The sequence below is a fragment of the Lepidochelys kempii genome, chromosome 7 (assembly GCF_965140265.1).
Source record: "Lepidochelys kempii isolate rLepKem1 chromosome 7, rLepKem1.hap2, whole genome shotgun sequence".
NCBI lineage: Eukaryota > Metazoa > Chordata > Testudines > Cheloniidae > Lepidochelys > Lepidochelys kempii.
The window spans coordinates 115,776,798-115,787,991 of record NC_133262.1 but is presented as its reverse complement, the minus strand read 5'-3'; the positions used below and the strand labels follow the sequence as shown (position 1 = coordinate 115,787,991).

Here is an 11,194-nt window from a genome sequence, read left to right as displayed (position 1 = left end):
TATTTCTGAGTGGCCATTGCAATCAAACTGGATGACGTCTCAATATCACAGAATGATTTTTCCAGCAGTGACTAAGGAGCATGTTAAACCACATCTACAAGTCTATAATTGCACTTGATGGAATTTCAGAGACATTTTCTCTTTTTTAAAAAAAATTAACATTTTAAAAAAATGCGTTAAGACCCAACAGCATTTAAAAGGCAAACTCTGCTTTTGTTATCAGTGTATTCTTGGCCCTTTGGAAGACATGGTGATTGTTGCTATTTATCTGCTGGACATCTTGGTTCAAGCCTTTGCAGCCCCCTGCAATCCAAATAAAGCAGGTAAAATAACTTCAATTTATTTTTCTAAATAAAATCTTCTCTCACAGTTAAAGGAAGCCAAAGGGTTTCTGGTTAGGTAACAATGAAATATCTATCTTGAGGGATTTAAAGTTTTTAATTCTGGCACAGTTTTTATTGGTCTGACTTTAGTCTCAGCTAACACAGAAAACAAACTAAGGCCAAACTAAGGAGCGGTCACAGTGCATAAAATTAAACATGTGTGAATCTCTGCAGGATCAGGGCCTAAAAGAGTCCTGAAATTAGAAATGAATCTAAAGCATTCTAACATATCAAGGGCTACATCCTGCAAATCCTTGCCACATGAGCAGGCATTACTCATGTGAGTAGTTCCATTGACTCCAGTTGGACTACTGACGTGCATAAGGGTTTGTAGGGCTGAAACCTAACATATATAACCAGGGTACTGTATTAGGGGGGTGAAAGTAACTTTCCGATCCTCCACTGAATTCTGCCTGGGAGCCCAACTGATTTAGTGCAGGACTGGGACCTTGGCTTGCAACTTTCAAAAATTAGAGAACATATATTAGAAATTTATCCAGGATCCCTTAAAATATGAAGTATCACTTTATCTGCATGTCCACTGTGCTTGTGTCAACAAAATGGATAAGCAGGAATCATTTCCATGAGCTATTGATGAATTTTAACAGTTGCTCATGAGTAAGGTGCTTTACTCATGTGAGTAGTCTGACTGAATTCAATAGGCATACTAATGCGTGCAAAGTTACTTGTGGGTGGGTGCAGGATCAGAGCGCAGTTACAAGGAGGATCAGGCTGGGAATTTTGAAAGTTCATTGATTTAAAAAAAGTGGAAATTATTAATGTCTCCACAGCTACATTCTCAATCCTGTCTTCCTTGAGCACCCACAACACAAAGCAAAGCCTGTGGCTATGCCGTGAATTCAAGATCAAGCCCTATGTATCCCATAAGCAGCAGTGTGCTTTGGGTTGGGGGGGATTTTTTTAAACAATATTTTGTTTCTGTAGCTAGCAGTCAAATTTCAATTTTCAGCCCACTAATGTTTAGGCTGCTTTTACTTTTTATGTATTCAAATTCATGCAACCTGTTTCCATGTAAATAAGAAGCACTATCACTGCAAGACCAAGTAAGCAACCCTATGCTGTGATGTGTAATATCTGTACTTCATGTCTGGGTCCAGCCTCTGTACTGACCGTTATTAAAAAGTTTGGTCTGTTTGTTTCATCTTTTGCAAACTGCATTTTGGCTTGGAAATTGTGACAATTATGTTTACATTGGCCCTGTATCGACAGCAATGGATATTAATATAAGAACTTTTAGTAATAGTATGGCCCAGATATAAAGCTGCTATGAATAGATGTACGTCTCCTGAAGACAACAAACACACTTGCCCTGGTTATTTTCAATGAAGTCAATAGTGATATGCTAAGTGACACCAGCTAAGGATCTGGGCCCATAACATTAACATGCGGTAATATGACAATTTTCCTTGTAGTACGATTTCACTTCATTTTTTCTTTGTTCTTTGATCAGCTGTTCTAATTGTAATAAAATTTACACAAAGGGTGAAATTCTGGCCCCTCTGAAGTCAAAGGCAAAACTCTCCCAGACTCCAATGGGGACAGACTTTCACCAAAAGAATTTTGATTATTATGGTTTGCTCTATAGATTTAGGCTGGTGGATTGGATTTTCAAAGAGACCTAAAGGGGTTTAGCCAGGCAAATAACAATAGATATCAAATTTAAATCCAATGGTATTCAAATGCCAAACTCCCATAGGCCCCAAACCTGCTTCCTTTAAAGTTAGTAGATAAACTTCCACTGACATCAGATCCTTAATCCAGTTTGAGATAAAGGTAGATCCAAATGTAAACTCCAGATGCAAACACTACCCACAAAGTTCAGATCTAGATCAGTCTTAGCAGGAGAATGGAACTTAGAATACTTGTATTTTTTCCTTTTAGACATCATTTTGGTGTATTGCTATCCTAAAACCATCATTACAAAAATTCCCGAATGTCCCTATGGATGGGAGGTTAATCAGTTGGCTCTTGGAGGCGTTTGCTACAATGGGGTTCATGATTCAGGATACTACCAATTCACGATTCCAGATTTATCGCCTCAAAACAAGTCCTACTGTGGAACTCAATCAGAGGTAAGTACATCATGAGCAAAAATTCGCTTCCCGTGCATTGGCAGCTACTTTGTACAGCATGGGCCCATTCCAAAGCCCACTGAAGTCAGTGGAAAGATTCCCATGACCATTAATGTTCTTTGGGTCAGGCTATACATGCTGTAACTGAGGCAGGCAGGATGTAAACTCAGACGATTTGTCAAAGGCTCTAGGGCTTTTCAATATCATGGATCATTGACACTTATGTTGGAAGTCAGACAGCCCTGCATCCCTGGCGCAGCCAAAACGCACATGGGATTAGGTCCACATTCAATTCATCTACATGTACATGTACTAACATTACCGTCTTCTCATTTACTTGTGTGCTCAGCTCTCGGCAACTGGGGCCTCAAGACTCTACTGTAACAGAAATGCATAAAGAACCAGAACAGATTGTTTTGCTGATCATTTATGTCACAAGAATGGCCTTTTCCTGTTTCAAACATCAGGCAGAGGTCCCTGTTTGCATCCAATTTTCACTGCCAGCATTTCTCTCATTGTCCCCCCCGACTGCAGTTTAAAAACCCTATCTATCACTTCTACAACTCCATCGTCTCCAACGACAGTTCGGTAATTGTGAAGAGCCAGCCTGTGAATTACTCATTCACCTGTACTTACCATGCAAACTACTTGGTCAACCAGGCTGCCTTCGACCAAAGGTAACTCCCCCAGGAGGAACAGACTCCCCCATTTTCAGCACAGGGCTGGCTCCATTATCAATAACATATGTTTCAGTCATACGAAATGTTCTCAATTTTCTAGAGTGGCGACAGTCCATGTGAAGAATGGGAGCTCCGGTTCATTTGAAAGTCAATTATCCCTCAACTTCTACTCTGTAAGTGCTCCTTCTCAGCCGGTATTTAGTCTGTCAGAGCCTGCACAATGGGGTGAGTCCACTCACTTCATGGGAGCCGTTCCATATTTCCACCAGCGTCCATGAGAAGGGAATCCAGCCATAAGAGCGCCTCTGTTTTGTACGGTATTGAGCACACTGTCACCACGCAGCAGATAATGAACATGGGATTTATGGGGCGGGGGATGTACTTATTTCTAATAAATTAATAAGGATCAATCTAGATGGAACAGAGTAGCTCATATATCATTTTTAAAACATGTAATGTCCCTTTGTGGCACAGATTTCGCTGACTAGAGGCGTGTTTCTCTCTTGCATGGTTACAGATTTGACTGGTGTCAGAAGAAACAGCCAAACTTTGCTTTTAGGCTAAACAAAGAACTGTGTGAATCCACAGACACTGCTTCTATCCTCCAGTCTCACAAAATATAGAAGCCCCTTTCATTCCTCCTGAAATTTGCTTAGCTGTTCTCCGATGAGCTGGCTGCTTAGTGTTCCCCTGAGATCTTTAGTTCACACTGGATTTGATTTCCAATGTTTGCCCCATGCCAGCAAGATTTCCTTTTAAAGTTCTACCACCTTTTCGGGGGGGGGGGGGGGGGGGCACGCGGGAGTCTGTCTGCATTGGCAGAGCAGCAAACCAACCCCTGAATCTATTTCCAGAAAATCACAGTGTAAGTGGAGGGTAGCCCAGTAGCCTAGATTTTACATGAATAAAACACACTAGTAATGATATGGAGCCAAATCCTGAGGCCAGGCTATGGGGCAGCTTTGCATATGGATCCTCTACAGGGCTTGGATGGATGGAATCTTCCCCTATACCTACTGGATTTAGGGTACCAGTGGAATCTTCCCCATCCCCGCTGGTTTTAGGGAACCAACAACCAAAGGCTTTGGTCCCTGCTTATTTGTGGTGTGTGACTGATCTGTTAAATACCACAATCCTGTTGCTAGTTCCTGGCTGAATGATGGGAGAATAACAAATGATGGAGAACGAACAAGCTATTTCCAATCTGTTCTTTAGCCAAGTTAATTATTTGAACTAAAATTCTTGAGGCTCCAAGGAGTCACAAACAGCCAATAGTACTCCTTGAGTACTCACAGACTACAAATAATGACCACTGTGAGTAAGTGTGGCGCTGACTCATGACATGTATGGGCAAAACATGAGTGAATCACTACTTTGTTAGGGCTGCTCAAAATGTTCTGAACAAAACATTTTCTCTTTAGAAAATGGGAAAAAGCTCAGTTTTGGTGGAATTTTCCATCAGCAAAATAGCTGCCATGATGTCTCAGTGGAGTTATAGTTCTGGGTCGCTCATGCCCCATTTGCCCAAGTGGGCCCAGCTTCCAAGCCAGACTCACTTTCTCATGAGACAGTGCAGTTTCTTTTTCACCCCGAATTCAAGATGAAAAGAAAAGGTCAAAATATCAAAATTTCCTGCAGGATGAAAATTGTTTTGCAATGAGCTCCATTCTTTGTACTATTCAAACAGCTCTAGTTTGGGGCATAATATTGCTTTATCGCTACAGGGATCCTTCCACCTCTGCTAATCGCTGTCACGGTGATGCCAAATGGCTCAGAGTGAAACTAAAAAGCATAAGGGGCTTGGGCTTTATAACCATTTGCATGCAACGACTTTGATTGCCCAAATGGCCATTTGTGCGCACAGACTCAGTAACCACAAGCCCACATAAACATTTTCACCTTTCACAGTTTGGTGTCATAATGAAATAAACAAACTGGGGGAAGAAACTAATAGAAAAATCAACGTCAAGTGGTACAGGTCAGGAAAAGCAGCTTCAAAAGTGTAGCTCGTTGCAGGGTGAGGATTAATGACGCTCAAACCACTTGTGGCTTCAGCATGACTTAGAGATTCCTTCTGTTTCTTGACAGAGAGTGTCATAGTATCTATGCTGGCATCTTAAAAAAACATGTTGAGTTAGGCTTGTGGCTGCCTCATGCCTTCAAATATGTTAATCACCTCAGGCCAAAGATAACAAATACCTTCCCAGTGTTTTCAGGATGGTTAACATTACCTTGTGTTGTAAAAAAGGTTGTAGAAAATTCTGCTTTCTCCCAACAGAGGGCAGCAGGGAGCCTTACATTTCCCCTTCCAAGTCTTAAACCCGGAGGAATGTGCCAGGGCCCTCCAAACAGAAAACACCTGCTGTTTTACAAAAAAAACCATGTCAATAGGTTGCTACTGGAATGAGGCCAATGCAGCAGATGTGGTGGAGCGAGTGTACTTGACACGAGGGGCAGGGGTGCGCACTTCAGCAGTTCACTGCAGGAGGGATTTTGCCTGACTCAGAATTCTTCCGGACGCTCCCGGGCCGCTCACACTGGAGTAGGAGTTCCCCCATCCTTTCAACGGAGGCAAAGTACATGTCTGCCTCCACCAGGACGCTATTAGCACTTTCAAGGGACTAGGTAGCAGCAGGAACTTTGTACCATGATGCGTTTCCTCAGCCACAGAGTCAGGCAGGATTAATTCCATCCCAGCCATAAGTATGGTGCTCTTATCCTTCATCCCTTGCCTCCTTCTCTTGGTCATCTCTGCAGGTAGTGAATCTTATAGACCCTGTGAGGATTGGTACATCCAGTTTCTGCATTCCCCGTCATCCATTCTTCCTTCTGCAACAAGGCTAAGCAATTATAAATCAGTGTAAAGTTCTTAATGTCACAGACATCCCATGGTTGTTAGCCTAGGTACAGTCTTTAGGTTTAAGTTCAATACAGGCAGCCTATTGGATATTTCAAAGCTATGGCTACAAGAGACTGCTGTAATGTCTCTAGGCTTTTGTTGTCCAGAGGAATGTGAGAAAAACAGTGCTAGAGAATGAGAAAGTTAGGAAACAATTCAAGGGAAGAAACAGATGAAAGATGGTTCTGTGGAGCTTTGGGGCTGTGTATCTTTCTATCTAACCAGATAGATAACGCTTTGAACTGTACGCCACACTTTCGTTTACACAGTTTCAGTCTCTTACTAGCTTTGTTTTACTACAGTGCAATGAGAAGCTGCAAGGCTCAGGGTCCCATGGAGACATGCTTTGTCTGGACATCAGCACGCAATCCTTGTCAGTTCAGCAAAACACATTTTGCAACTCAGACTGTCTTTTGCAGAAGCCTCTTCTTTCTTGCTGGACATAAACATAAGGTAGCTGGCTAGCCCCTTTCCTGAGAAAAGGAAGATGGTTTCTTGAGCCCTCCTGCAACTCGACTTTACAATTTAAGCCTTAATCATGTCAATGACTGTTGTAATCTGACATTATGGGGGAAATGCTGTTAGCAAAGATGGATGGATATAGTGATATGTAAAGCTAATCGTGTCTGACCCCATATCAGAACACCCCGATCAAGGGAATCCAGACTTCTGAACTCCATTTTTCTGTGCTTGGCTTTATTACGTAATCACATGTCTTTGCTTTGGTGGTGTTATTAATGCACGCTGCTTCTTTCTCTCAAAGAATGCCAAGTTTTCAAGCAAAAAAGAAGCCCCCTTTGTCGTTGAAACCTCAGAAATTGGTTCAGATGTATTTGCTGGAGTAGAAGCCAAGGGGTTAAGTAAGAGGTATGAAAGGTATTGATTTACAACTGGGAACTGTCGCTGACAGATAGATTGTTGCTGATGTCAGTGTATTGGTTGGTTTCCTCACAGGTTTAAAGTAGTTCTGAACAACTGCTGGGCAACACCTTCATCTGAGTATTTCTACCAAATCCAGTGGCCACTGATCACAAAAGGGTAGGTAATTATATGAGTGAGGCCAAACGATGTGTTACATGGATGAGTTACATGAATATCAAGTTGGGTGTTTTTAGGTCATGTTTGTACTGGTTGGCAAAGCATGATATTAGTGTCTACAGTCATACAAAGTGTGCACAAGAGGGATTGGTCTTGCGGTTTGCGTAGAAGCCTAGCAGTAATGGTACTGAGGCACATAGTCCAGGACAGATTAATAGGTAATAGCTTGTTACCGAGAGGACTCTGTCGGGCCTCCAATGTTTGTAAAATCATCCAAGGATTCCAAAAGTAAGAGGGTTGCATGAAGAAGCTGTATCACATTCTGCTTTCACTGACACCCAAGCAACCCATGTATTCCCCTACATGTCATAATGGTGCAGCTGAAAGCAAAATGACTATCAAGATGGGCTCAAGAAGAGTGTTATGAATGTCTGTCTCACTCCAGTCTCAGGCAAAGGGAGTATCCTGATGCTGCTTTTCGGAGGAGGCTAAAGAAAGCAGAGCATCAGAAATCTAGGGCCGTTAGACCTTGCAGCTGTGTCTGTTCTCATGACACTTTTCAATGTGCAATTTAGGTGCGCAACGGACAACTCTATCTTAGTGCACGAAAATGGGAAAAACAGCCGGGCCACCTTCCAGTTCAATGCTTTCCGGTTCCAAAACATCCCCAAACTGTCCAAAGTCTGGCTGCACTGTGAGACACATGTCTGTGACAGTGAAAAGTTTTCCTGCCCTGTGGTAAGTCCTTCCGCTAAGGCTAAGAGATGGGCCCAAGCTACAAAATTCAGACTCACGGTCAACAGCCCCCAGTCAAGTGTTTGGAATCTGGGGGTCTGGTCTGTTTCTTTGCTCTCAAGAGAAGTTTCTTCATTGTGTAGTTATGTTCTGTCCACTAGAGGGAGCCAAAGCAATGCACTTGTAAGAGGAGTCAGCACATACTGTCCCTATATTGAGTAGGCTGATGTCTGCATTTCAAGTTTGATTAAATGGTTTGGGGCAAATTCAGTTTTGTTTTGTTTTTTAAATGGAAAAAGTTCAGTGAAAGATTTGTATAGAATTTTTTTCAGTATTTTTCACCAGCAATAGAGCTGAGTGAAAATAATTATCCCAGTTTTGAAAGAAACGGTAAAAGAAAATAAAAATCACAAGTGTTTTTCAAAAAATGTTCACTGTTTTTTCCACCCCGCTCTATGAAACTTTTGTCCCCCTGACCCATGACATGCAACTAAGGCCAGGAAACAGTCTCCTACCAGTCCTCCTGGGTGTCCCAGTTATCATCACATGGAGCCAGGAGTGAACAAAATCATTTATGAAAATAAAGCAAACAAAGCCCCCTGAATCCCTGGGCCTGGAATGGAACCTGACAGAGAGCCAAGCTGGTGGTTGCAGTACTTCCAAGTATTCCCATTATCACGCAAAAAGAAAAGGAGGACTTGTGGCACCTTAGAGACTAACCAATTTATTTGAGCACGGTTCAGCTGCCACAAATCTTCTGCAGCCAGCCTGAGGGTATAGGATGGGGATTGTCTCATTGGCATGCACAAAGAGCTCCAGGAGTCTAACAACTAGTGGAGCCCATTCCGACCAGGAAGGCCCACAGCCTGTCTGCTGCAGATAAGCTTGAACCAAGGTGGTGGCTCTGGGGTTACAAGCAATGTATTTTTCTGGAAACCAAAGTTACCATGTGCAGCTTGTGTAAAAATAAACAAGTTATGTGATCTGGAAGGGCCAAGGAACAGGGAAGATCATTCAGGCTGTAGTGCACTGGTTCCAAGACCAATAGTGACAGAAGGCATTATGCTACGTATCTGGCAGTCTATGAGGAATGAATTTGGTGGTTTCAGGCCACTCCCCAGTGGACAGGAATCTCAGCTGGCAATAACCATAGCAGTATCCTCAGTGACCACCTTGCAGAGCGGCCAAGTTTTGAACACATGGGGATCAACCCTGCTTTCCCCTCTAGAGGGGGTTTCTCCAAGCTATTGTAGAGAGGGCAGGTTGGCCAAGTCTGTGGTTCAATACAAGACATGGGTTTTGATGGCAGCTGTCATTTCAGCACCTTAAAGTAGCAGCAAATTAATTTGAAGGTCATTTTTTAAGGACTGCTGCCTATAGCCCATTTGAATCCACTCTGGGATTCTCAGAAAATATGTAACAGGGATAGTCTTTGAAGCATGAGAGCTGGTCCTGCTCTACCCCTCCCAGGAGGGGTGCAAGGAGCTAGTAATTGGAGTCTATCAGGTTTCATTTTAAAATGCAAAATACAGGGACTGACCAAGATTTCATTTTCTAACAAAGGAAAACTTCAGGGTTTCTTTTTTTAAATAAATGACTCTGTCTGTTCTTTTGAGCCGTGTGAAAAACGAAAACGACGCACCGAACAAACCGGAGGCGTTCTAGCAGCGGAATTTGCAGTACACAGTAAGTGTGAATGTTTTCTATTTGGAAAAGAATTTCTCTCTCTTACGAAGTGTCACATATGGTAACAGTCAGTCATTCTCCGAGCAGGGATGACAGTAAGAGGGAGAGGTACTGCTTCCATATACATTTATCCCTAGTCAGAGAATGGAGAAGATTAGCAGCAATTAAATAACGATCTTTAGACTTTGGTGGTTACTTGGAAGGGTTGAATTTTGCTACAACTGCTATAGAAGGACCAGTTCCAAAGTCCCTCCATAGATAAAGCGACCGTTTAGTTCAACTACTATAATCCTGGAATACCCATGCAGCCTGGGTTAAGGGGCTCCAGGCAGGGATGTTGCACTGTGTGTGGGGGGGAGGGTTGGGGAGGGGGGTGGGGAATCTCCCCTAAGTCTTCTGTATGCCAGTGAATCTGTGCTTCAGGTGTTTCTATGGATAAGGCTCTTTGGCTGGTGGATCTGCACAACTGTGGATCCACTTGCCGCTCCATCCAGTGATATCCCAACACACACACACACACACACACACAGAGAAATGTAGCTCAAACCCATCATGTCCACCTATACCTACTTCTCCCTAGAGGAGGGCCCAGAAGTTAGCACTCTTAGGACTGTAGGATCCAGCCCTCACGTGCAAGTCTTTTCGTGTGGATTCTTTGAACACTATGGGCCTAATTCTCATTTACACTAGGGACCCTTTACACCACGGTGACAATTAAATCAACACCAACTTTACAGCCCCTTTATGCTACCTGAGCAGTATAAAGAAGCCTTTAGTGTAAATGAGAATTCTCCTCTCACTTACCCTGGTGTAACTTCACTGACTTCAGTGCTCTTGTTCCTATATGCACACTTACATCAATGTAAGCAAAAGGAGAATTAGGCACTGGAGATGGAAGGAGGATTAGTCCTGTTCAGCTTGAAATTCACAGAGATGTTAAAGCCGTGAGAGAAAATGCTTATCAAAATGTGACATATATAGCTGCATGTTATCTGTTCTGTTCCCCCAATCATACTGCTGGATTTTGCCTTCCTTTAAACAATGCCATCCAATTGTTCTCTTTTCTAATATTATACAGATGGAGGTTTATCCGGTTACTACAACTTCTCAGGTAAAGAGCAAAATAAGACACCAAAAATGCCCATCCCAGAAAGCAACTGTCCATATCGATCCCATATGCTTTTTTAAAAACTTGTAAATCTACTCAGAACAAATGGAGTTCCTACAGAAGAAAGAATTTTCAATATCGATTTTTATTTTGCAACATTTATGTGGTTTGTTTCCTTTTTTGGTACTTAGGGTACCTTGGACAGTGAAACTAGACCTGTCAATTGCACTTTCTTCTAGTGTCAGTTTCACTCTTATTTTCATGCTTAGAAAAAATGCCATGAAAACATTTCTATTCTTGTTCGGATTTGTAAAACACATTTCAAAAGCCTAACACACGGACCGAGTCACTTTAGGGAGCTCAGATGCCAACGTGATGGGCACAGGATCAGAACCTAAACAGAATTTAATTTAAGACGTTTGAAGATTTCAGCTGAGAACTTACCTTGCTCTCTGTGATTTCCTTGCAGCTATTCTCAGTCATCTAATCTTCCTGCTTGGAATCTGTGCTGTTTTACTGTGAGACACAACCCAGCTGCAGTTCTCAAATCATTCCCCTGCTCCCCCGCCAGC

General features: G+C 42.5%; 1 protein-coding gene across 1 annotated transcript; it reads left to right on the top strand.

Moving 5' to 3' along the window:
* Positions 1 to 247: 247 nt before the first annotated feature.
* TECTB (tectorin beta) lies at positions 248 to 10,702 on the top strand. The gene is made up of 9 exons (XM_073354792.1): positions 248 to 323; positions 2,286 to 2,476; positions 3,011 to 3,153; positions 3,257 to 3,329; positions 6,819 to 6,922; positions 7,010 to 7,093; positions 7,669 to 7,831; positions 9,445 to 9,514; positions 10,593 to 10,702. The coding sequence occupies exons 1-9, from the start codon at positions 248 to 250 to the stop codon at positions 10,700 to 10,702; spliced, it is 1,014 nt and encodes a 337-aa protein (XP_073210893.1).
* Positions 10,703 to 11,194: the final 492 nt, after the last annotated feature.

Excerpts from the sequence above, each read along its gene's own strand:
- TECTB (XM_073354792.1), top strand. The coding sequence starts at position 248 with ATGGTGATTGTTGCTATTTATCTGCTGGACATCTTGGTTCAAGCCTTT. Across the intron at positions 6,923-7,009 it reads GCCAAGGGGTTAAGTAAGAG|GTTTAAAGTAGTTCTGAACA; the intron begins GTATGAAAGGTA and ends GTTTCCTCACAG. Across the intron at positions 7,094-7,668 it reads TGGCCACTGATCACAAAAGG|GTGCGCAACGGACAACTCTA; the intron begins GTAGGTAATTAT and ends TGTGCAATTTAG.